A 27,251-nucleotide genomic window follows, 5' to 3' on the forward strand; every position below is an offset into this window, starting at 1 on the left:
AGACCTGCAGTAGTGCAAAGTACATGACACGTGACCTGTTACGAGCCGAACGTTTACGGAAATGAACGAACGTTGACTCGGACGTTCGTCTCTAAACATGGCAGCCAAAGCGCTCCGCCAGCGAGCCAGACGAGGCAGCAGACAAGATGCGAGTAACGTCAATGTGCCCGCTGAGGCTGCTAGGCTGCCGAAAGAGGAAAAAGGAGCCGATGAGAGTAAAGCTACAGAGGCTCGGCAAGAGTGAGTACGAGCCAGGACGAGAGCTAGTGTTTACACGCCGGTGTTGTCATGCCCTTCTCCGGCAGATGACTGACAGCCAAAGAAGCTAGCAAGCTATAGCTACTACTATAATACCATCCATACCTTTTTGTACCGCTTGTCCCTCTGATATATATACATTTAAAACATCAGCAAAACAGTGTCTGCACTATTTAAGATTCAACTTATTGTCTGCCTTGTTTCTAGTATACTTTATAGCTTCTTAAATTGTTGACCCCGTTGGTCATTCATTCTCCCCTGTTGTCTCATTAATGACACATTAGCTACTAATCGCGACAGAATGTTGATATGGATTATTAAAGGCGGCATTGTGTTAGGCATACGTTATTTGAAATTAAATTAACGTTAACGACGACGTGTCAATACCAAGGTGAAGATCCATATTGAGCGGCACCTGAACCGATTTATTGAACTAATCTATCTGCATGGTGGAAGAAACAGTTTTAGTAATCTAAAAAACAACAACAACGTGTGTGTGGTGGGGGGGGTTATGTGTGTGTGTGTGTGTATATATATATATATATATATATATATATGTGTGTGTGTGTGTCTGTCTGTATATGTATGCATATATATGTATATATATATTAGCAGAAAAACAGCCCCAAAGTATGATGTTTCCACCCCTATGCTTCACAGTAGGTGTGGTGTTCATGGGGTGCAACTCAGTATTCTTCTTCCTCCAAACACGACTAGTTGAGTTTATACAAAAAAGTTCTATTTTGGTGTTATCTAACCACATGACATTCTCCCAATCCTCTGCTGTATCATCCATGTATCCATTTACAAATACATTCTTTAAAATTTGTGTGTATATATATATATATATATATATATATATATATATATATATATATATATATATATATATATATATTTATAAATATATACACGTGTGCATATATACACACACACGTGTCTATGTATGTACAGTGGGGCAAAAAAGTATTTAGTCAGCCACCGATTGTGCAAGTTCTCCCACTTAAAATGATGACAGAGGTCTGTAATTTTCATCATAGATACACTTCAACTGTGAGAGACAGAATGTGAAAAAAAATCCAGGAATTCACATTGTAGGAATTTTAAAGAATTTATTTGTAAATTATGGTGGAAAATAAGTATTTGGTCAACCATTCAAAGCTCTCACTGATGGAAGGATGTTTTGGCTCAAAATCTCAAGATACATGGCCCCATTCATTCTTTCCTTAACACGGATCAATCGTCCTGTCCCCTTAGCAGAAAAACAGCCCCAAAGCATGATGTTTCCACCCCCATGCTTCACAGTAGGTAGGGTGTTCTTGGGATGCAACTCAGTATTCTTCTTCCTCCAAACACGACGAGTTGAGTTTATACCAAAATAGATACATAGATGATACAGCAGAGGATTGGGAGAATGTCATGTGGTCAGATGAAACCAAAATAGAACTTTTTGGTATAAACTCAACTCGTCGTGTTTGGAGGAAGAAGAATACCGAGTTGCATCCCAAGAACACCACACCTACTGTGAAGCATGGGGGTGGAAACATCATGCTTTGGGGCTGTTTTTCTGCTAAAGGGACAGGACGATTGATCTGTGTTAAGGAAAGAATGAATGGGGCCATGTATCGTAAGATTTTGAGCCAAAACCACCTTCCATCAATGAGAGCTTTGAATGGTTGACCAAATACTTATTTTTCACCATAATTTACAAATAAATTCTTTAAAATTCCTACAATGTGAATTCCTGGATTTTTTTTCACATTCTGTCTCTCACAGTTGAAGTGTACCTATGATGACAATTACAGACCTCTGTTATCATTTTAAGTGGGAGAACTTGCACAATCGGTGGCTGACTAAATACTTTTTTGCCCCACTGTGTGTGTCTATATTTATATATATATATATACATATATATATACATATATATATATATATCTTCTCAATTACTTCCTTCCTATGGTTAGAAAACAATCAGTTTAGACCAGATATTTTGAGCGGATCTTATGAGGTTCACTGTGCCAACTAATGTCAGGGAGCCTTGTATCTCAAATATTTGCTAGTAACTTAAAGCATACGATTACTCGAGAGACATATCTTATTTCAAAACACTTCTTGGAAGAAATTTGTTTACACGAGTAGAAGATCTTTTTTATGATGGAACATTGCTGTCCCATTTCATCCATTTGCTCTGATGTCAACTCATGATTGAGCTTGTGTCCCAAATGTGGTGGCTGGCAAGACGTGTTAAGGAATTTGTGTGTACTTTATATTCCGCAGGTCAATAAGCCGCGGTGGTCAAGTATGGGCACCGGAGGGCTCGACTGCCTTTAAATGTTTGCTGTCAGCCCGCTTCTGTGCAGCCTTGCTCAGCAACATCTCAGACTGCGATGAGACCTTCAACTACTGGGAACCTGTGAGCACAACAAAACCCACTTCAACTGATGTTTAAGTACTTTAATGTTGCTGTTAATGTAAATAATTGTTGATATTTTTTCTGACAGATGCACTACTTGCTATATGGCACAGGGATGCAAACTTGGGAATATTCTCCCTTGTACGCCATCAGGTCCTACTCTTACCTGTGGCTTCACGCCCTACCGGCTTGTTTGCACGCTCATGTACTACAGACAAACAAGGTACCGTAAGCTTCTGCACATGCTTTCAGCTTATGACATCACTCTCTAATAAAAAACAATTACAGCTGTGTTCTTACAATTTGTTTGCAGGTGTTAGTGTTCTACTTTGTGCGGTGTGTTCTCGCTTTCTCCTGCTGTGTCTGTGAGCTCTATTTCTACAAGTGAGTTAGCAATGTTGTTGAGAGATGTTTTTAATATTTCGGTCTCCTTATTTAGCTACTAGAGCTTATTAATATAACACTTCTCCATATGATGAAAAGCTCATAATTTTTTGAACAGTCAGAATTTCTGATGCAACTATAGTATTGGATATAATGAGGATGTGCATGTGTATCTTGTGAACAGTGAAAATACAGTGGTATCTATCAATCAATGTTTATTTATATAGCCCCAAATCACAAATGTCTCAAAGGACTGCACAAATCATTACGACTACAACATCCTCGGAAGAACCCACAAAAGGGCAAGGAAAACTCACACCCAGTGGGCAGGGAGAATTCACATCCAGTGGGACGCCAGTGACAATGCTGACTATGAGAAACCTTGGAGAGGACCTCAGATGTGGGCAACCCCCCCTCTCTAGGGGACCGAAAGCAATGGATGTCGAGCGGGTCTAACATGATACTGTGAAAGTTCAATCCATAGTGGCTCCAACACAGCCGCGAGAGTTCAGTTCAAGCGGATCCAAGACCGCAGCGAGAGTCCCGTCCACAGGAAACCATCTTAAGCGGATCAGCAGCGTAGAGACGTCCCCAACCGATACAGGCGAGCGGTCCATTCTGGGTCCCGACGAGCGGTCCATCCTGGGTCTCGACTCTGGACAGCCAGTACTTCATCCATGGTCATCGGACCGGACCCCCTCCACAAGGGAGGGGGGGGCATAGGAGAAAGAAAAGAAGCGGCAGATCAACTGGTCTAAAAAGGAGGTCTATTTAAAGGCTAGAGTATACAGATGAGTTTTAAGGTGAGACTTAAATGCTTCTACTGAGGTAGCATCTCGAACTGTTACCGGGAGGGCATTCCAGAGTACTGGAGCCCGAACGGAAAACGCTCTATAGCCCGCAGACTTTTTTTGGGCTCTAGGAATCACTAATAAGCCGGAGTCTTTTGAACGCAGATTTCTTGCCGGGACATACGGTACAATACAATCGGCAAGATAGGCTGGAGCTAGACCGTGTAGTATTTTATACGTAAGTAGTAAAACCTTAAAGTCACATCTTAAGTGCACAGGAAGCCAGTGCAGGTGAGCCAGTACAGGCGTAATATGATCAAACTTTCTTGTTCTTGTCAAAAGTCTAGCAGCCGCATTTTGTACCAACTGTAATCTTTTAATGCTAGACATGGGGAGACCCGAAAATAATACGTTACAGTAATCGAGACGAGACGTAACAAACGCATGGATAATGATCTCGGCGTCTTTAGTGGACAAAATGGAGCGAATTTTAGCGATATTACGGAGATGAAAGAAGGCCGTTTAAGTAACGCTTTTAATGTGTGACTCAAAGGAGAGAGTTGGGTCGAAGTTAATACCCAGATTTTTTAAAGAGTCACCTTGTTTTATTATTTGGTTGTCAAATGTTAAAGTTGTATTATTAAATAGAGGTCGGTGTCTAGCAGGACCGATAATCAGCATTTCCGTTTTTTTGGCATTAACTTGCAAAAAGTTAGCGGACATCCATTTTTTAATTTCATTAAGACACGCTTCCAACTGACTACAGTCCGGCTGTATGAAAACCGAAACAATTTTTTCCATAGAAAACATCCATTCCAAACACCTACAAATGGATGCTGACCACACATTACACTTCAAATGTAGCTAATAAAAATGACCTTGCCTACAGCCACAGCTGTTAATGCCAATGCTGAGACAATGCACATTTTGACTATAGGAGACCTGGGAATTGCAGTGATATTAGCATTTACTGTTTTAGCGATAATCATTTAGTTTTTCTTTGACACAGGGCCTGTGTTAGACGAGGTCACTTTGGATGCAGAATGTTGGTCTAATAGCATTTAAGGACTAGGACTCCAGAGAGTAGGGCACAGAGAGACTTTACTGGTTGAAGTTTGGATTAATAACTACGTGTAGGTGCGCGTGTGCGTGTCTATGTGTGCATGCGCGTGTGGTCTAAAAGGAACAAATACAAAAAATGCTAAAAATAAAAAAAGCACTGCACTTTTTGGGAATTTTGTCTATCATTGGAGTACGCTATTCTGCTAATAAAGCCTTCTAAAAAAACATCCAAAAGCCGCGAACACAGGTTGCTAACTAGCTTATGCTGTTATATTGAGCCAGTGAGCTGCTTCATCGCCTCTGAGTATGTAAAAGTTAATTGTTGATTATAAATGATGTTTCTTATCTGTATAGTAGAAGGTTGTAGCCATAAACCAAGAAGTTGGTCAACTTTGACATCCAACTTATACCGGTAATGGTAAGAAAGTCATGAAAAGACGCTTGTTTGCGGCACCTTCAATTTTTTTTTTTTACCTGCTGGATAGTTATGATTAATACCTAATCTAAACGGGAAGATATGAACATCCCATCAGTCTGCATCAAAGGGAGAGCATACTTTGTACATTAAGTGGTTGTTGTTTTTTATGTTCATTGTTTAGCACTTTGCGATACTGCTACATCAGGGGTAGCAGTATTATTTCGGGAGGTTTCCGGATTTTGGTGCCTCTCCCGGACATTGCCCGGAGCTAATAGTCTCCTATTTTCACCCGGACAACAATATTGAGGGCGCGCTGTGTCGGCTTTACTTTTAACAACCACTGCAACATTTCATCGCGCCCGATTTTACACCATGCTATCTGCGCGCCGGCCGGACGCATGCATTTCGCTGCTTCTGTCATCACACGTACGAGATTGCAAGGCATACTTACTCAACAGCCACACAGGTTACACTGAAGGTTGTGATATAAACAATTTTAACACTTACTACTATGCACCACACTGTGAACCCACACCAAACAAGAATGACAAACACATTCCGGCAGAACATCCTCAAATTAACACAAGATAAACAGAACAGAACAAATACCCACAATCCCATGCAGCCCTGACTCTTCCTGGCTATATTATACACCCCCGGCCCCAAACTCCACCCACCTCAATTCAGTGTAACCTGTATGGCTGTTGAAAAACTATGCCTTGCAGTCGGGTATATGTATCTGCGGAAGCCACATATATCATGATACTGGGCTGGAAAGCCGTTTGTACATGTTGTAGAAGGTGTCTAAGGTAGTGGCTTCCTATCTCGTCCATTTTTTGTTATCTGGGTGACCATCTGCAGATAATCGCGAGAATAGTTACTTTGAGAATTCGGGATCCTCCCGAAAAATTTGAGAGGGTTGACAAGCGTAATGCTGTCAAGCGGCATTCATATAAAAGTTGCGGGCCGCACTAACATTACAGTTTCTTATCAAGGTGCGGGCCGCGTGTCTAAGAACCCTGGTATACACATAGCACACACCAAAAAAAAAAAAAAAAACTCTTTATGCTGTGTTATTTCATTTTAAATTTCAAAAGAGTTTTGTGGCTCCCATTGTCTTCTTTATTTTGTGAGACGGGTCAAAATGGCTCTTTGAGTGGTAAAGGTTGCCGACCCCTGTGCTACATGATGCCTAGTGTTTCAGTAAAGCTGGATCCGCTTAGCACACAGCTTCTAAAAGTTGTACTTCAACCTTCTTATATTCAGGGTCAAAAATATAAGTTTCTGGATCATCATTTGTTCCAAAGTAGTTTTTGTTGTCTCTCACAAGTCTGCCATTAGAAGTAGTGTTATTATTGTTGTTGATTGGAAAACCGAACATTATGATGCATCTGTAAAATAAATATGCCGCTGTATGCTTAAAATTTGCAAAATACATAAATATTACATGTTATTATGAAGGTGTCTGTTACTACATTACATATTTACTTACAGAGTTTATATTAAACAATGATGCAGGCTTTTGGATTATTTTGGAGTTCTGTATGGGTGGAATAAAGTAAATGACCAGTGACTCCATTGTTAGCAGACTTTTGTAAGCAATTATTTACTAGTTAGAATGCATAAACAAATTAAAACATGTCTTTTCATCAAACATATGGATTGTGAATGATAGACAACATTTCCTAAGTGCAGTTCCTCTTTAAACATGGTCTCTGGGGAACTCTAGTGGTGGAATAAGATAACTGCCGTGTAAAGAAATTACGTCACCATTGAGAGAACGACAATTGAGCATTGAATTGTAGCTGAATGCGGCAACATCGTTACAAACGAATATGCAGTGAAGGCTACATTCAACACAAATTATAGGCATGGTAACATGAATTACATGATAGTGCTTTATTTGCCATAAAATTACATTTTGGTCAGGAACACACACAGTGATGTTCACAATCCTATTAATGAGCCAATACTAGCAGAGGATGCGATGGACAGGACTTAACGTCCCAGAGTGAATTGCCAGAATAAGAGCCTCCTAAACATTTTAAAACTGTGGCAGAGTAAGATCAAACTAAAACACTTTCCGACAGGGCCGTTTGTAAGAAGTTTGGCTTGCACGTCGGCCGCCTGATGTTGGCATTTCTCGTCCTGAGCACCGGAATGTTCTGCTCATCTACAGGTTGGCCTAATTCCCACACAAATTGTGTTCTGTCTTTGTCAACATTATGTAAGAGTAGACATTCTTCTTCTCTGCAGGGTTCCTGCCTTCTTGTTTCTGTATGTACACGACGCTAATCGCCATGACAGGATGGTTCCAGGACTCCACGCCGTTAGCCATAATGGGTGTAGCCACTGGCGCCTTCGTTGGATGGCCGTTCTCCGCTCTGATTGGGTGCCAATGTTAATCAGAATTACTTTTTATCAACAGCAACCTGTGAATGGAAATATGTAAAATAATTTATCCGCTCAACAGGGTGCCGATTGCCTTTGACCTGCTGGTGTTAAAGCGGGAATGGAAGAGTTTTATCACCTGGTCAGCTTTTGCTGTCTTGGCCTTACTGGTAAGAATAGTCAACAATTACTGGTGGAATTCAACTTTAATGTAAACAAAATGCAAATATTTAAAAAAGATATACGGTTTCTTTTTCAGGGTCCCTTGGTGGCAGTGGACTCTTTCTTTTATGGCAAACTAGTGGTCGCTCCTCTCAATATTCTGCTGTATAATGTCTTCACACCGCATGGGCCCGATCTTTATGGTAATTAGCACGCACCTCTAATGTAATATTTTATATCAGGTTGGCACAAGTCCTAGGCATAAAAGTCAGAAGTGGCATTGTGCCCTTTTAAAAAGCCAATTATACATCAATAACACTTAAGTTGAGGTTAGAGATAGATTTTTTTGTTGTTGAATACATTTTACTTTGTCATCTAAGAATTACTGAAAAAAGAATACGGTACCCTTAATAAAGGTAAATTCCCTTTTGTGGTCTATAGAGGGAGACTGGAGTCAACTTAATTTATCCAATTTGCCTGTGTTTTTGTGTCACACTGATTGGAGGTTTCATACAATCTATGAACTTTTGAACTTTGAGGCCCATTTTTTCCACGACAGAAGGGAACGGGGCCACCTTTAATATTAACATTGAATTGGTAATCTTACTCTTGATTTTAGTCGTATTCAATTGATATGAAAGCATGTGTTAATCTCAAATATTATTATCAAGGCTTTGGTCAGGCTGATTACAAAAAGAAATACTAGTCAAATATTCAGCAAAAAAAGGGACTCGCAAAACTAATAAATAATACATTGACATACAATTACACAGTTTCTAAAATAAATTCTAACCAATTTAATAATAAACAATCATTTATACAGTATGTTTCATAAATAAACTGTCAATACAATTTAAGTGCATATTAAATACAGCTACACCACTTTAGTCATATTTTTTGCACTTAAGAAACCTTTGTTTGACTTTAAGATTTGTTATTCAAATGTGAAGTGCAATACAAATAAAATATATTATTGTTATTCTGAATTTAGCTCCAGACATTTTCTGTTTGTTTGATATTGCCTTTACTGCAACAGGTTGTGGAAACGTGTATTACAACTGAGAAACACTAAGGACGGCCCACACAAACCACAGCTGAGAAAGAGATATTTTTGGCGACCCGGCTTTGCGGTTAAGAAACACTGGTCCATAACATTTTGTGTTTTTAAAAGTTAATGATTCTCAGTTTTATTGAATAATTAACCTGTTTATTTTTGTGGTTTGCAGTAGTGTACATGCACTACTGCATCATACTAAGAATGTTCCAATATTTTGATTATCCTGGTTTGGATGGATGTAATCTGCATGGGTTTGAGTTGATGTAATTCGCTGTTTTACCAAACTCCCTGTTTTATTTTTTTGGACTTTGATCACATCAATGTGTATTTTGTGTCTTTTATTTCCAGGCACAGAGCCGTGGCACTTCTACTTCATCAATGGGGCTTTGAACTTCAACCTGGTGTTTGTTCTGGCACTCTTTTCCCTTCCACTCACTGCTCTCATGGAGACGCTCCTACACAAGTTCCATGGTGAGCAGCTTGTGCGCGAATTGAGATCATGTGCAGAATGTTCCTCACATCCTCCCGTAGTCGTAATAACTGCTCTTGTGATTCTACGAGTCGCCTCTCATGTGTGTTTCCTGCAGTGCAGAACCTGGGCCGTCCATACTGGCTGACTCTGTCCCCCATGTATTTGTGGATGTTGATTTTCTTCACTCGACCTCACAAAGAGGAGCGCTTTCTATTTCCAATCTATCCGCTTATTTGCCTGAGTGGTGCAGTGGCCCTCTCGTCTCTGCAGGTGTGTCCCTGTAATAGCGGTTCCCGTCCAAGTTGCATCTTCTCATTCGTTCCCTTCCTGCAGAAATGCTACCACTTCCTGTTCCAGCGCTACCGACTGGAGCACTACACGGTCTCCTCCAATTGGCTGGCACTTAGTGCAGTTGTGGTCTTCGCTGTGACGTCACTCTCTCGCTCTGTTGCTCTCTTCAAAGGTATATGTGTGAGGGCTTGCACATGTCTCTATCCTGGCTTGACATATTTTCTTCCTCTTTACAGGTTACCACGCTCCTCTGGACTTATACCCAGAGTTTCACCGCATCGCCAAGGATACCACTCTGCACTCAGTCCCCGAAAGCAGACCAGTTAGTGTATGTGTGGGCAAGGAGTGGCACCGCTTCCCCAGCAGCTTCCTTCTTCCACACAAGTCAGTAGGGATTGGCATTCTTAATCATTGCTTTGTAATTTGACTGACTAGTTGTCAAAGTAATGAACTCGTAATAGATTACACTTGGCAAAGGGTACATTTTAGTCTGACCAAACCAGTCTGCTGCCTTAAAAGATTTGTCTGAAACAGCAAGTAAACAAAAAAAGATCAAAGCTTGATTTTAGAGCATCTTGAGCTCAGGAAAATATATTTTGTATTGTTTTTGTAATATAGTAAATAAATACAACTAGGGCTGCAACGATTAATCGATTGAAAAAGAGCTTACTCTTATATTATTTTGCTTTGATTAATTGTTCAATGAATGTAACTCATAATAATTGCCAAAATCCAGATGGAATGGAGTGCCTGGTACTTAAAAGTACCAGTAAAGTGGAAATACAAGTTGACGTTATATGCTTAATTGTGTTTCATTGTATCCATTAAACCAGTGGTCCCCAACCTTTTTTCATCCGCGGACCGGTCAACGCTGAATAAATTGTCGCGGGGAGGGGGGGGGGGGGAGGGGGGGGTCCTTTTTTTTTTTTTTTTTTTTTTTCTTCTTTGTCATGAAAAAGGGACGTTTTTGTCTTGAAAAGGGACGTTTTTGTGGTTGGTGCACTAATTGTAAGTGTATATTGTGTTTTTACGTTGATTTAATTAAAAACATTTTTTTTTTTAAATTTATTTATTTATTTATTTTTAACTAAAAAATTATTCTGCGGCCCGGTGGTTGGGGACCACTGCATTAAACCATACCCAATTGTATTTACAATCCCCAAAGTATGTGAAAACACCGCCTAGACGTCACAAAATGCCACAAATTCAGTCAGATGTTTTGAATATTCTGCTCCGAACTCTTTGGTAATTTCCGGAGATAGATGTCACCGGAGTAACACTTCTGCACTCTGACCATATTATTAGATCAGTCATACTGAAAATACGCAAACATTAGAGAGAGATGTGCTGTCTATCATTCACAATCCCTATATGAGGAGACAACATGTTTTTATTTTTTTATGCATTATAAGACTTTAATGAATGAAGACATAAATAGTCTGTCAATGGGGGCTCTTTAATCCACCCACAAAACCCTCTAAATAACCATCCAACAGTACTTTATATACACATTGTGACCTAAATATTAACCAAATATTAGCGATTTTGTTTTTATAACAGACAAACAATTTTTTTTGCGGCGGATTGATAATACAAAGCTAAATAGCCATTTGCTGCTTTACTTTGAGCTGGCCGTGATGTCCTGCTGCTCCTGCATCATCGCCTCTCGGTTCGTCAAAGATATTCTAGATTATAAATCATGCCTCTCTTCTGGATATTAGTATTATTTAGCCATAAATCAAAAAATTGTTCATCTGTGATATTCAATTTATAACCGGAGATAGAAACAAACACACACAACCGAAAACAGTGTCTTGTTAACCATTTGTGTGCATCATGATTAATTATTCATCTAAACGGGAAGATATGGACATGCTATTTGTCGTCATCAAAGTAAGAACAGACATTGTACTCTAAGCTATTGTTCTATTATGTTTGTAGTTTGTATTTCTTGTTTAGCACTGAGCAATACTGCTGCATGATGTTTAGTGTTTCACTAAAGCTGGATCTTTTTAGCAGAGCTTCTAAAACGTGTAGCTAATTCTCCTTGTATTCAGGATCCACAATAGAAGTTTCTGGACCATCATTTTTCCCAAAGTAATCATTGTTGGCTCTCATGAAGTCTGCATGATTTGCATTGATGTTGGTCGGGAAGAATTTTCGGTTCCTACCTCTTCGTCGTGTGATCACGTGACTGGCTAGCTCATTAGCTCTCAAAATAGCTTGGGAATCTTCATAAGATTGATACTATTTTGATCATATCTATTTACTCGCTAACTTTATAAGTCTTTCGTTGTCATACATCATATATATATGAGAATAGCTTCAACATAAAGGCAACTTATTTTTCCACTCTATTGGTACTTTAAATACATGCACATAGTTTCTTCAATAGAGCACACATGGGCGGTATTGTGTGTGGACCATGATCTATGCGGTGGCAAACAGCGCACAGTGTTTTTTAATTTTTTAATTCTTATTAATGCACATATGTTAGAAGTGCAATTTCAATGTTGATGTGTATTGATTAGAAAAAAAAAGAAAGTTATGGTAAGCAGAAAATCATCATTTATTTAAACTATTTTCCATAAAATACTGGTTCATTCAATTTCTCAATTAATCAAACTTTACTTTTCACATATCAAGTTGCTTGTATTCAGTAGGCTTAAATTTTCTACATTTGGCCTGGAGTTGAACGACGGTTAGGAACAGATTTAGCTTTGAGGCTAAGAGTCCACTGCCTTTGTTTTCTGCCTCACCACTGTTTACTTTCACAATCAAATGTGTATTTGTCCACTAAATTTCCTGTTTTTGATCTCCAGCTGGCAACTCCACTTCATCCAAAGTGAGTTCAAAGGTCAGCTCCCCCAGCCGTACGCCTCCGGTCCTCTGGCCACACAGATCATCCCTGCTAACATGAACGACCAGAACCTGGAAGAGCCCAGCAGATATGTGGGAAATACACTTGTTTGTTTTCCCTGTATTAGCAAAAACACTTATAGTACATGACCAGTGCGTCGATCCATGCAGGTAGACGTGCGTCAGTGCCACTATTTGGTAGACCTCGACACAGAAGAAGAAACGCCACATGAGCCACGATACGCAGCTAACAAAGAGGAGTGGAACGTCATTGCCTACAAGCCTTTTTTGCAAGCATCCAGGTATTTCACACACCATACTTACAATATGTAATATAATGAAATCATATACCTCTTGTACACCCTCATAAGAAAATGCATTAAAACTATAAGAAAACACCCTAGCAAAGTGACGCGAACTGGCAGCCACGCTTCCGTCAGACTACCCCAGGGCAGCTGTGGCTACAAATGTAGCTTACCACCACCAGGTGTAAATGAATGATGGGTTCTCACTTCTCTGTGAAGCGCTTTGAGTGTCTAGAAAAGCATCATATAAATTTAATCATCATTATTATTATTATTATTATAATTCTTATTAATGCATGAACCTTAAGATTTAATGCTTTGGCTTTGTTTAACGTACGTATCCAACATTGTAACAATAGTGATAAGTCAGAAAAGACAAAAATCATAGTTTCCCTTTAAAACACTGAATAAATGTATCAAATGTATTTGTACATTCCAATTCTACACAGGAAATAATTAAAACAACTTTGAAAGGAATCTCAAAATGGCCACTTTTATCCATCCGTAGGTCCTCTCCTGTCTTCAGAGCATTTTACATCCCATTCCTGTCCGAGCGCCACACCAGCTACCGGCGCTACGTCATCTTAAAACCTCGGCGGCAAAAGCAACCCCGTACGCGCAGCCGCGGTTGACCTTTTAACCTCAGATACAACAACAAAAATCAATGACTTCCCCCTTTGACACAGCTGGAGTGTGCAGTTTGTCGGGTGGAGTTTGACTATTGGTCTTAAGAAATGAAGGATGCGGACCCTTTAAAGACTGCGTGGATTTGTGTGTGTGTGAGTGTGTGCATGTGCATTTGAACACCAATTCGCGCTTGACACTATTAAGGGGCGGGAATGATGTGTCTGTATGTGTGTCATTCCTCAGGTGTGTTTATTTTGATGTATGTTCATGTCAGTGTTTTCCTCCATACTGGACACCAAACTGAACGGAATAACTCAATCATAGGTGATAAAAATCTGATGTTTACTTGTTGTGCTCGGTGTGAGTGAAGATGATGAATGGAAATGAATAATTTAATTTAGAAGGGTAATGGAAAGAAAAATGACTGTGAATACAACCTTGTTTTTTTTTTTATCTGTACAATAAAAAACAGCACCGCAATCTGATTGATTTATTTACCCAACAAACATACAAACCACAGGAGGCGTATCAAGACATAACACATCATTACAAATATCAATATAATTGAACATTCTCTTCAACAACATGCAGTGTTGTCATTAATGTGCTACCTAGACCCTCAGGAGCATCATGAATCAAAACAGATTGATTCAGGGGGAAAGAGAAAGTCATTCATGTATTCCTGTTTGATCGTTGTGTCAATACACAGTTATAAAACATAAATAAACACAAATAGTATTTACCCAACATGTCACCAAATAAACATTATTAGACTGCAAACAGTGAAATATCAACATTTAAATGGCCATGCAAATGCCATGCGCACTTACCCACGATATACTAGCACAGACCAAAATCCTCCATTTTAATGGTGTACTTCAGAGAGTGCAATTTCAAGATGAGGATGTTTGGGGCATCTTTTTGAAGTGTACGAGCTGACATATTGCCATTTTTCACTGTCGTCATCAAGCACAGGTCTTAATGAAGCTTCTTCAGTGCATGCGACACCACATAGTTCAGTGTAAAACACACATTCCAAATACAGCACAGGTGTCAAACTCAAGGCCCGCGGGCCGGATCTGACCTTTCACGTCATTTTATATGGCCCGTCAAAGCTTGGAAAAACTATGTGTCAATAAAATACCTATATTTTCTTCCTTTACTTTCTTATTTTGTTATTATTATTAAGTTTTTTTTCTAGTTTGACAGGGAAAAAATAGTGTCGAATCTTGCAACAAATATTATATTATCAAACTTTTTTGCTCAAAATCCAAATAAATATTTCAATATCTGCTCAACTCATGATTTCGAAGCCAGTTAACCATCAAATTGTACACTATAAAAATGACCAGTGAATTTTGTTGTAAAACATGAGGTTGAAAAAAAACGTCCAATGTTTGTTTTTTTACAGTAAAATTCTGTCGACTGAGCTGTCAGTTTTTTGTTATTTTTTTTTACTGTGAAATCCACTTTGATGATTTTATGGTACCACATTTTATAATGGTAAAAAACTGGGAGCTGATTTGCCAAAATAAAATTAAACAACGGTACTGTATTTATATTTATGATTTCATTTATTTATTTATTACTTATTATTTTAACATATATATGTATATATGTCATAAAAATAATAATGAAAAAAACACACCATATATTTTACTATAAAAGTCTGGTAACTAAGCTGCCAGTTTTTTTCTGTAAAAACTTTGGTAAAATCCACAGATTTTTTTACTCTTTAACTAAAAAAAATTTTAATATTTAAATTCATAGGTAAATTCATTTATTATTTACTTTTACAAGCAGCCTCCTATTGGCAGCCGTGACTGTGGCCCTCAATGAAAACAAGTTTGACACCTTTGATGTACAGTATTCACAAGGCTGTTGCAAGACTGTATAGTAAAATAAAGTTTGTCTGTGGTCGTACAATGTCTCCAGCTCTTACATTGTATTTGATTTGATTATGCAGGTGTATCCAATGTTTTTGCCAGCAGGTGACTATGGCTTACATTGACTGAAAAAGATGGCCAATTGGTTTAATCGATTTCTGAAATTTTTTGCAACTTGCATGCAGTGTCTTAACATCCTATAATCAGACCCACGAACACACACGTCAGTACTTTTCACTGTCCAGCCAGTGTTGTTCATTGAAGTATCTCCTTCCTCCATCAAAATTCAGAGCACTTCTGTAGCTATCCAGAGTAGCCTGGTAGGATTTTCTGCTTCCGTAGCTTCCCAAGATGCTTTGGTAAGAATCCATCTTGCCATCGGTGGTGTACGTCTGATACAGGTCAGCCTTCACCGTGTGATCCACAGGCTTAACTTTGAAGTCATAGAGGTCAGTCTTGGCTGTCATGTTGTCTTCGCGCAGCTCGTGGTCACCGTAGGCACTGCTGCAGCCAAAATGCTCACTCTTGGTTGTTCGGCGGCCGAGGCTCCTGTCGTAAAATTGGCTGGGATGAGCCAGAGTCCCGTCAGTCATGTCCCTCTTCGCCGGCCGGCCCAAGCTGCTGTTGTAGAGGTCGCGGGTACCCCGGCGGCCCAAGCTGAGGTCATTGATGTCAAAGTTGAGGAAGCAGCTCTCAGTGCTGGCGAGAGTCACAAAGCCGCTTTCGGTGTCGCGACCTCCCAGGTTGTCGTAATCCCCGGTGGGGGTGTCGGGCGAGGAGCTAAGGAAGGATGTATTCTTGGTGTGCGGGCGCCCCGACACCAAGTCGTCATCCTTCTGACAGCGGATCACGTTGTAGACGTCTGTCGGGGTCGGGCTGGGTCGGAGGCCCGTATCTGGCTGGGGTACTTCTGATTTTTTCTCCTTTCTTCGTCTGTCAAAAGAAAACATTCTTTAACTAGGTCAAACATTACACTGTAGAACATGGATCCTCAGTTACGCTTGTCCAAGGGCAGGATTTTTTTTTAGAAAACATGGTAAGAGCCAGTATTGTTAAAAAAATAATAATATTTATAAATTAGGGCTTTTAAAAATAATGAGTTAACTCGTGTAGTTAATCACAAAAAAATGATCACATTTTTCATATATATACACAGATTAATGACACTGTTTATTTTGACTATACGTGCTCCTTTCCCCAAATCGCGGATGGTTACCTGAAAGGTGGCACAGGTCAATTTGTACTGTTCCACACCAAATTTTTCCCCAAAATACAACCTGACTAGACTTTAATAAAACTTTTACCAAGTTTTGAGAAACTAAATGATGAGCATTCAAGTAAACATTTTTCCAAATGTTCCGGTATGACATTTTATCAATTAAATTGCATTTGTGTCCATATATTGGGGTCTTTTGTAAGTTAATTTAAAATAATGCAAGCGACTAATCATGATTAATCCAAATTCAAAAGTGTGAAAAAAAACATTTGACAACACTAATATGAACTTAATATAAATGTAATAACACACATAAACATACAATTTTAATAAACATGTATTTAGTCACCCTGACTGGCATTTGTACCCATGCTCCTTTTTATGAAGGAGCAAGCACGTTAACATTGAACTATCGAGCCCCTCTCATTGGGTATTTTCCATTCATGTCCAGTTTTTCATAAAGGTCCTATATGAAAGAGAACCTTCACGGTCATAAATGTGAATGTTTTTATTATTGGGGGGGGGCGGGGTTCGGCGGGCCAATGTTCTTGCAAAAGGTAGATTTTCACCCCAACCATATAAGCCTGTCTATGAATCCAAGGAATGCATCATTGATATTGAGCATTTAAGGAATATTCAAATGCATATTCCACTTAATAATAATAATTCTCCACAGTTCAATTCAAATTTTCGGGGAGGTGATTCGATTCAACACGATACTTGATTCAAACCAATTCATGCAATACATTATTTTGTATACAAATTTAAATAAAATCTTTTCAAAACAGGTCAGCGATTTCAAAAGCCCTTCTTGACTGCTGACGTATGGTGTGTATACGCACAGTGAGTAAACTAGAGATGGCTAAAAAAACGTCTTAATAAAAAGAAGAAAGGACTATATATATATATAGACAGTGTATAAACTATATATACACTGTATATATTTCTGTATGTAAATATATATATAAGTATATTGAATAGATATACACATTTTTAATAGATTTTTTTTAATACTGTGGATTTATTTAGAATCGTAATAAATAAGAATCACGATTGGGATGTAAATCTATTTTTTTTCAACACCCCTACTAAAAACACTATATTTGTGTATTTTGTCAGTTCACACTGCAAACAGTCAAATGTATGATTAATTAGGTTATGTTTGTTTTTGTTGTTTTGATGGGAAACCAAAAGCACTCCCAGTATGCTTTGCTCCACTTGATTTTTTGGCATCTTCACATGAAACCATAACGTAATAAGTCCTACATTGTGTAATAGTTTTGAGGTGTGAACATGTATAATAAATGACCAAATACAAAAATATAGCTCTATTTAGTGTAACAAGGCTTGAATCAATGTACAATCACATACTTTGTATTCATACACATGCACATATGCACGTCTTTGAACACCCTTTTGAAGACCCCTGCTGTAGAATTTTACTACTGCCCAGTTACTATGGAAACCAGAAAACAGTCACTGTGCTGCTTTCTTGTTTACATATAAGAACAGGCTTGTGGAAGATTAATTGTGATTTCTGACTACATTGAAAAAAAATATATTTAGCATAATTCTTTAAATTAATACAGAAATTGACTGACAGTAAATATAGGGACGATAACGACAATGCCAGTCAGGATATCAACAGACATCAGTAAAGCACACCGCCTTGTTTTTCCCTCAGAGGAACGCGGATCATCTGCTCAGTGATTGATGCTTGTACTGTATTGATGTCTGAGTTAAGGATGATGATTCTGCGTGCCCCCCCTGAGAGCAGTCCACTATAGAAGATTCCGATCATTACTTGACGGGTCAAAGCAATCGGATGCTCACCGCGTGACCAGCATTTTGAAGCAGCAGACCCCCGTCACTGTCAGCAGCAGCAGTATGAGTGGGATGGTGGGGATGATGATGTAGACCACATTGAGGGCTAAGAGAGAGGCAGACGTTACATGGCGTGATCAGCATTTAGATGTTATAATGGTAGACTATAGACTCATCCGTTAGGTAACCTGTGCTCCTCTTTGCATTATGATCATTTGGATTCCACGGCACAGATGAGGGGAAGATGTCTGTAATGAAAGGCATTCATGATAAAAATGTCCCCTTTGGTAAATGTTCCAATTAAAACCTATATTCAATTAAGTGCTGGCTCCCCAAAAGGCTACAAAAATTAAGGTACAATATATGCATTTAAAGCATCTGTGTCAAACTCAAGGCCTGGGGGCCAGATGTGGTCCGCCAAAGGCTGGGTTTAACAAAATGCTTTCTGTCTAAATGTATTTGTTCTTTTAAAGCTCCAACTCGCCGAGTCTAAACTGCTCCCCTCACCTCCCAGGGGGTGATCAAGGGTGATGGGTCAAATGATTTGATTTGTGCAGTCCTTTGAGACATTTGTGATTTGGGGCTATATAAATAAACATTGATTGATTGATTGAAATGCAGAGAATAATTTCGCCACACCAAGAGTGTGTGTGACAATCATTGGTACTTTAACTTTAACTTTAAATGAAAGAAAGCAAATGTGAGTAAAACCCAAACAAATCAAGTTTTGACCAGCAATCATAAATGAAGCTTTCAGTACATAAACAACGTTCAAATCTATATACAATCTGATAAAGACAGAGGAAAATGTGCATACTCGTAAATTTTCCTGAAGGAATCAATAAAGTACTATCTATCTATCTTTGGCACGTGCAACAACAACAACAACAACAACAAAGCAGCAAACCTGGCTGTAGACGCGATGTTAAATCAGGAAATGCAACCTTACTCCAGCAAAAACAATGCATATTTATCTGGGAGTCTTGACACCAATTTCCTCAACGCCGCCACACATAAAGGAGTTGTAGACCTCCATGCTTTTCCAAGTTTTCATTAGTTTGGCCGTGTAGAATGATATCTAGAGCAACAGATAATTCGACATGTCTGGGAACGCGACCAACGTTTAAGCTTTCAAATCACTCGACAAATCTTATTCTTATAACATATGGACATATACTCCATTGCGTAGTTTGCATTCTTTGCTCGTATCTGCTTTTATCTGGATAGTTTGCACTGTGTTTGCTGCAAAGTAGCCCACCACCTCGTTGACTTCAAAATTCACATGTCCGAATACAATCTTGCCTTGTTCCAAATTTCCTCCAAACAAGGTGTTCGGAATATTGAGACTTTCGTGACATATTTTACGCCAGCAGATATCTCCATATATGGTAGAGGTTTACCCGAAGAGCTTTGCACAAGTTTGCTCATTCGTAATTGTAGTCACTAAGTTCCTTATTTTTCTCCATCCTTTTGCTTTGGGGCGGACTGGCTCGTACATACACATGCATGTTAAAATCAATTTCCAACAAAAAGTAGCGTATAGTTCTGTCAGTAGACTCGCTTTGGAAGTTGAAGGGCGCTTGGCCTGGAGGAAGCCCACAAAACAACGCATCATGAAGAGACTATCAAAAAGTGGATTAAAGATGGTCTGTAAAACATAAATAAATTTGGACCAAAGCACCCCAATTACATGCTATGTAAACCGCAAGGAAGTGCTCTAAATGTAGGGGTAAACAATCTGATATGATCCCTTTAGGGTTACAAGGATCACTTATAACAGGGGCGTCAAACGTAATGATCAGGTTTTATACGGCCAGCGGGATGAGTTTGCTAACTATAGAAATGATCCGAAGTTTTGAATGAAAGAAACTGCTGTTCTAAATGTGTCCACTAGATGTCACAATAGCAATTATTTGTATCTATGTAGATTATGCTACATATGTAGAAGAAAAAAATAAACCATATGACGTTAGTGCATCACTCAAGGAAAATGATCAAACTACATAAATAACACCCTGTAATTTGATTTGGATATAATTTTTTTTATCTTGATAAATTGAAAATTAACACCAATGAGTTGACAGATGAACAATATCACATAATTTATTCAGAAAGTATAAATAATGACAAATTAAGGTAGAATACTATACCCACAACGTGTAAGTGTTAAAAAAGAAACATTTTTAGACTGTGCTTGTTCTATTTTTTAACAAGGAAAACAATCTGAAGTTGTCTTTATTTTTAAGTTATCGTGCTGTGATTTTACCAGTCCGGCCCACTTGGGAGTAGATTTTTCTTCATGTGGCCCCCCATCTAAAATGAGTTTGAAACCCCTGACTTAAAACATTGACAACACATTCGTAAAATCCCAAGTTGATTCAATGTTATTGAAAAATATGTCTCAACTAAAACTTCATCTTTCTGAAAAAGCTGCCGCAAATTCAGACATTTTAGGCCATAAATATCACAACAACAAAAAAATCCTGGAGGGACTGATGAAGGTTTAAAAAAAACTTGCAAAATGAGTAGTGATATTTTGGAAATAACACTCCATCTATTTTGTTCTGGCATCTTGAGTAAATAAGATGAAATTAGAGCACTTACCTCCATGTGTGGAGTTAGGGGGTGAAGGGACAGCGGACTTCTCTGGCAAGATTAAAACAGTCAACAAGGAAGCACATTGAAATAATTGGAATGTTGTCGCCTGTGAGGTTGTACCTGCGATGTATTTGCAGATAAAGTTGTGCTTAGTTTCACAGTTGTCGTCATTCCACTGGAACATGTAGAGACCTCCCATCCCAGGCGGTGCAGACGGCTGGTGATACATCACCACGCACACCTCATAGCCGCATGATGGCTCATCCCAGTGCCAGTTCCTGCACACATGGAGCCACAGTCATTTATCTCAATGCTGCCTCCACTACATATACACGCCCGTTTATTGAGTTTGCTTAAAAAAAAAACAATGTGGCCCTGTAATAAATCTTTCTATCGCGAGGATTCTAATGTTCACTTTTACTGTAATTGTTTAAGAGAGAGCGGCATTGATCTTTTTCTAAAGCATTTTGGAGGCTAGCCTTTTTACAGTAAGTAGCACAGTGTCATAATAACTTATAGTGAGAAGTCTGTATAAAAGTAGGTTTTGCAATTCCCTGAGGCCCTGGAAAAATAAATTAATTTAGGACTTTAACATCATTGAATTCATCACAACAAATCATAGCTAACTACAGAGAGGGCAATAACATAAGTAGAAGATTTTGTCCAGGCCATAGCTTGTTCTCACCATTTTGCTTGTGGAAAAGGCAAACTATAATGGAATTATGCATTATAAGTAGGGCTGTCAAAAATAAAGAGTGATTAATCACAACAAACTGACACATTCATCATGTTTATATACAGATAAATCACATCATTTATTCTGGCTCCTTTACCTTTACCGCGAATGGTTGCCTGAAAGATGTGTGTTATTCGATCAGTGATCAGGGCAATTCATACGTCAGTGCAAAGATGAGTGAGGAGACTTCCAAATATAACCTGATGGGACTGTAGATAAAAGTGTTACCAACATTTTCAGCAATTAGATACGGTGCATTCAAGTAACACATTTGGAAAATGTTTCTGTATGACATTCTGACAATGGCACAATTGCCTCCCTGCTTGGCACTCAAGGGTTGTAATTGGGGCTTAAATCACCAAATGGTTCCCGAGCGTGGCCACCGCTGCTGCCCACTGCTCCCCTCCTCTTCCAGGGGGTGAACATGGGGATGGGTCAAATGCAGGGGATCATTTCATTACACATAGTGTGTGTGTGACTCGTTGGGATTTTAACTTAACTTTAAATATCGGGGTCTTTTAGTTATTTTAAATTATGCAAGTGATTAATAACCTATGATTAATCATTTAAAAAGGTATCATTTGACAGCGCTACTTGTAAGCATCATATTTCCCAAAATTGTGGCCTCTACTCCTCTGCTTGAATGAACTAAAAGAGTTCTGATGCTAATTTTAAAAACATTTAACATAGCCCTCGTCCACTTTTGGGGACAAAACTACTGCTGTTGTTTTTAGTATAAAATTAGACTATTTCAACTTTTACTTGATTGATTGTATTTTTCTGGGCCAAGCTTTGGATCACAAAAGACTGTACTGTATATCCTTGTGATATTCAGTGTGCCTTCTAGAAGGTATTGTCTATACGTGACGTCAGGGGCGCCAAAAAGGGGGGGCAAAGGAGACGGATTCTAGGGGCCCATGATGATGAAATTTTAATGAAAGTATGTGTTGGGGGCCCTGTAAAGATTCTTTTCATGGGGCCCAAAATCCCTAGCGGCGCCTCTGCGTGACGTGATCCCACCACCACCCACCTAAAAGTGGACTTGCTGCCATCCAGCCAGCGGTACTGCGATGAGCATTCACTGCTGCTGCTGCTGCTGTCCTCGTCTCCGTGGTTACGCTTCAGCCCGATCCAGAAGTCGCCATCGGTCGGCCGCAACTCCGTGATGAGCTGCTCGATGATCTTCTGCTCGGACGCCGACTCCACGCTCAGCAGCTGCCCGCCGTCCCGGCGACACGCAAGCTCAGCCTCCCCGAAGTTCAATCTCCGCCGCACCTCGGAGAAATAGGCCAGCTTGTAACACGGCCTGCCTTTGCCCGCCTTGCACACACGCTGACCTGCGCACAAGTGCACAATTGATCTCTGGGTGTATGATGAAGCTCACTATAAAATAGTATGTTTTTCCAAATGAAAAATTATGTCAGCTTCCAAAAAATGCCTGTAAATAAATTAGTGTCTACAGTTTAGTATTCATATTAGAACAACACACAAGCCTGCAGCTAGGTGGCAGCAGTGATCCATATGACCAATAGTTCTACTCAGTAGAAGTAGGAAGTACAAAGGACCACGTGTAGAGGGGTAAAAGACGCAAAGAGATGGATTAGTTTGAAAGGAAAAGAGGAGCCCTTGTCAGCGGCACTCATAAAGAATGTAACTTGCACGGCGCGTTGTACAGATAAAGTAATACATGTCACAAGTTCTCAATAGTAATCAAATTTAGGGGGGTTGTTCGAAAATAATCTGTCCCCCCTGAGGGGAAAAATATTGATCATAGTTTTTTACCACTTTAAACTTGTCAGTCTTTGAAAACATATTTACCCTCATTTTGTTAGCCTTTTAAAGATTAATATGCTGTAGTGCTCCGTTGTTTTTGTCATATCCATCCATTTATCTATTTTCTACCGCTTGTCCCTGTCGGGATTGCGGGGGTGCTGGAGCTTATCCCAGCTGCATTCAGGCAGAAGGCGGCGTACACCCTGGACAAGTCGCTACCTCAATACAGGGCCAACACAGATAGATAACATTCACCCTCACATTATATATATATTAGGGGTGTAACGGTACACAAAAATTTCAGTTCGGTACGTACCTCGGTTTAGAGGTCACGGTTCGGTTCATTTTCGGTACAGTAAGAAAACAACCAAATATACATTTTTTGCTTATTTATTTACCAAATTTGTAAACGATGGCTTTATCCTTTTAACATTGGGAACACTATAATAATTCTGCCCATGTTAATCCACATTAAACTGCCTTAAGTTGTTGCTTTGATTAAATAAAATTACAAAACCTTTCTTCTACATATAAAAAGTGCAACATTAAACAGTTTCAAGTCAACTCATCATGCTTAATTTATTACAGCGTTTGGGAAGCCTGTAGTTGACTTTTATTATGTAAATGTTATATTTTTGTCAACATGTGGTAGCAGGCACCCTGCCATTCAAAACTAGGCTGCTACATTACTAATGATTAATGTAACTATTGCTGAAAAATAGTACAATTGCAATAGGAGAGACCCTGAAATCTATGGAGTTCATGTTAGTTCATGTGAAATAACAGACAGACAGGGCTTTGCTGCCCCTAACACACACACACACACACACACACACGCACGCACGCACGCACACACACAGCAAAATGAGCTAACGTAACGTTAAAAGCTAATTAGCCTTCACATCACCTCAAGCCAGAACTGTGAGCGAGCTGAACTGCAGTTTAAGTTTCTAGAATGTCAAAGGACTCATAGTGATGTTTGTAATAGTTGTGACTGGAAAGTGTTTTTTTATAATTTGAGGAGGGTACGATGTCCGCTGCTAAACACATGTCTGATCGACAATGAAGCATTTATGCGTTCTGAATACGCACTGCTGATTGGCTGTTACATCGCTCTGAATACGCACTGCTGATTGGCTGTTTCTTCGCTCTGAATACGCACTGCTGATTGGCTTTGTATGTAACCAATCAGATGGTTGTGTGGGCGGGACAATGCTGGGTGCTCACTGCTCAGACAGGCAGAAAGCAGAGCAGCTTGTTAAGACTTTAGATAACAAACTCGTTCGATACACCCTCGTACCGAACCAAAATCCCCGTACCGAAACGGTTCAATGCAAATACACGTACCGTTACACCCCTAATAAATATATGTGTGTATATATGTATATATATATATATATATATATATATATATATATACATATATATATATATATATATATATATATATATATATATATATATAATGCAGACACTTGTTACTTTTTTCAAACAAAAAATCCAACATTAATAACAACACATACTTAATATTTCAAAAGACAGTTTAAAAAAATGCTGCATGCTTTGAATGTATATATATATATATATATATATATATATATATATATATATATATATATATATATATTTATTTATGTCTATCTGTGTTGGCCCTGCGATGAGGTGGCGACTTGTCCAGGGTGTACACGCCTTCCGCCCGGTTGTGTGTGTGTGTGTGTGTGTGTGTGTGTGTGTGTGTGTGTGTGTGTGTGTGTGTGTGTGTGCTTGTGCGGGTGCGTTTGTGCGTGTGTGTGTGTTTATGTGTGTATATATATATGAATATATATGTACCCGGCCTACCACTGGAATGCAGCTCAACCCCCGCGACCCTGAAAGGGACAAGCGGTAGTAAATGGATGGATGGATGTATATACAGTATACTGTCTTTACACGTTAGTATTTGAAAACCAATAGTTAAATCGAAATCTTCACATAAATTACTGCTTTGTTTAATGTTAAGTCAAAAAATAATATTATGATCAAATATCAAATAAATAGATCTCATCAAGTTTTTCGACTGTAATTCAATTCGAGGGGCTGGCAGCAATTTCTGTCCCCTGGGATACTTCAGAAGCACTGTACTAAGAGTGGTTTTAAAACATGTCAATCTAACAAATATTAAATATGGTTTAGCCCAGTATGTTCACATTGCTCCACTGTTTTTTTTCATTGGAAAAAAATAAAATATACAGTATAAATATATATATATATTATGCACGGTGCAGACACTTATTACTTTTTAACATACAGTCCATATCTAAAATTAAGAACGACACATACTTAGAATTTCAGTCAGAAAACAGTAGAGCAAATTATGCATGCTTTGAATTGGCAAACATAGCACCACACACTGGACATGTATTTACATCATTCATCACCAAACGGCACTTCAAACGTGGCTTCACCATTTTATAATTTTTTCAAGCAGATTATACAATACTTTTGCCCTAAATAAATTTTTCTTTTAACATAAAAATGGCTTAATGAGCTAAAAATATCAGTGCTACAGTAGTATTGGCAACGAAATGAGACCAAACCAGTCAAATCCCACTGTTCAGTATGGTGGCCACTGATTGGCTCAGCCTCGGTTAACGGTACTAATTTGGATTAAATGGTGTAGAGGTGACTAAAGAGAATTTTATTTCAAGTGTGAAAGGTTTTCTCCATGTTGAAAAATGTATTTAGAAGGTAGGTTTCATGCTCTAGCAATGAAAATAGTTGATTTATAATTAATGATTCCTACTTTTTGGAGACGTATATATATTAAAGTTAAAGTTAAAGTACCAATGATTGTCACACACACTCTAGGTGTGGCGAAATTATTCTCTGCATTTGACCCATCACCCTTGATCACCCCCTGGGAAGTGAGGGGAGCAGTAGGCAGCAGCGGTGCCGCGCCCGGGAATCATTTATGTTGATTTAACGCCCAATTCCAAACCTTGATGCTGAGTGCCAAGCAGGGAGGCAATGGGTCCCATTTTTGTATAGTCTTTGGTATGACTCGGCCGGGGTTTGAACTCACAACCTACCTATCTCAGGGAGGACACTCTAACCACTAGGCCACTGAGTAGGTGCGATAGATTGCGATATATATATATTGCGATAATTGAATAATTACTGTAAATAAAAAAAATCACTAGTGCATTAGTTTATGTAAATTTTGAGAAGGTTAATGAACGAAGGATTTAAAAAGAATTCTGAAAAATATACTCTGGTAAATTAGACCTAATATTTTCAACACAGCGTAAAATCACCTGAAAGTTAAAAACTGAACGGCACAAAATGTTCCTAAGGGCTTTAATGATTCTCGGACAGAGTCAAACCAAACTCATTTAAAAATCTATATGACATTATAATACCAGTGCATAACAGCACATAGTCACACTTACCTTTAGCTTCAAATACATCTGCTTTAGGTGTGTGAGCCCGGCAGCCAAGAAGAAGTCCCAAAAAGAGATCCACAATCAGTTGTAGTAGAAGCGGGTGTAGTTTTTGAAAGTGTGTGTGTGTGTTGAGGCTTACCTGTCAAGATGCTGGTGGCTGCCGTTGGATGAAAACATAAAAACAGGAGCTGACAAAAGATGGCAAGGCGGTCCATCACTGTCAGGTGAGTGACTTTTACTAGAGTTTTAGTTGTTCATGTCACCTCCAGTGAAAGTTGATGAAAATGTATTTCAAATGATGGAATA

The 27,251-nt window shown here is 38.9% G+C and overlaps 2 protein-coding genes across 3 annotated transcripts; one reads left to right on the forward strand and one right to left on the reverse strand.

Annotated features, from left to right (window-relative positions):
• Positions 1 to 32: 32 nt before the first annotated feature.
• On the forward strand, positions 33 to 13,970 carry alg9 (ALG9 alpha-1,2-mannosyltransferase). 2 transcript variants are annotated; one of them, XM_061898542.1, is made up of 15 exons: positions 37 to 240; positions 2,536 to 2,671; positions 2,760 to 2,894; positions 2,985 to 3,055; positions 7,417 to 7,505; positions 7,583 to 7,718; positions 7,800 to 7,887; positions 7,977 to 8,082; positions 9,285 to 9,407; positions 9,524 to 9,678; positions 9,742 to 9,871; positions 9,936 to 10,083; positions 12,522 to 12,651; positions 12,730 to 12,860; positions 13,372 to 13,970. In XM_061898542.1, the coding sequence occupies exons 1-15, from the start codon at positions 98 to 100 to the stop codon at positions 13,493 to 13,495; spliced, it is 1,845 nt and encodes a 614-aa protein (XP_061754526.1). In that variant the 5' UTR covers positions 37 to 97; the 3' UTR covers positions 13,496 to 13,970. The 2 variants fall into 2 exon arrangements, with proteins under 2 accessions (XP_061754525.1, XP_061754526.1); XM_061898541.1 differs by having other exon boundaries at positions 33 to 240; positions 9,524 to 9,871.
• On the reverse strand, positions 13,938 to 27,251 carry layna (layilin a). Its single transcript, XM_061898554.1, has 8 exons — positions 27,085 to 27,251; positions 26,952 to 26,972; positions 22,781 to 23,087; positions 21,135 to 21,292; positions 21,021 to 21,062; positions 18,605 to 18,664; positions 18,426 to 18,522; positions 13,938 to 16,309 (listed from the first exon to the last, which is right to left on the reverse strand). Exons 1-8 carry the CDS (start codon positions 27,158 to 27,160, stop codon positions 15,601 to 15,603), a joined length of 1,470 nt encoding a protein of 489 aa, XP_061754538.1. The 5' UTR covers positions 27,161 to 27,251; the 3' UTR covers positions 13,938 to 15,600.

The sequence above is a fragment of the Nerophis ophidion genome, linkage group LG04 (genome assembly GCF_033978795.1).
Source record: "Nerophis ophidion isolate RoL-2023_Sa linkage group LG04, RoL_Noph_v1.0, whole genome shotgun sequence".
Classification (NCBI taxonomy): domain Eukaryota; kingdom Metazoa; phylum Chordata; class Actinopteri; order Syngnathiformes; family Syngnathidae; genus Nerophis; species Nerophis ophidion.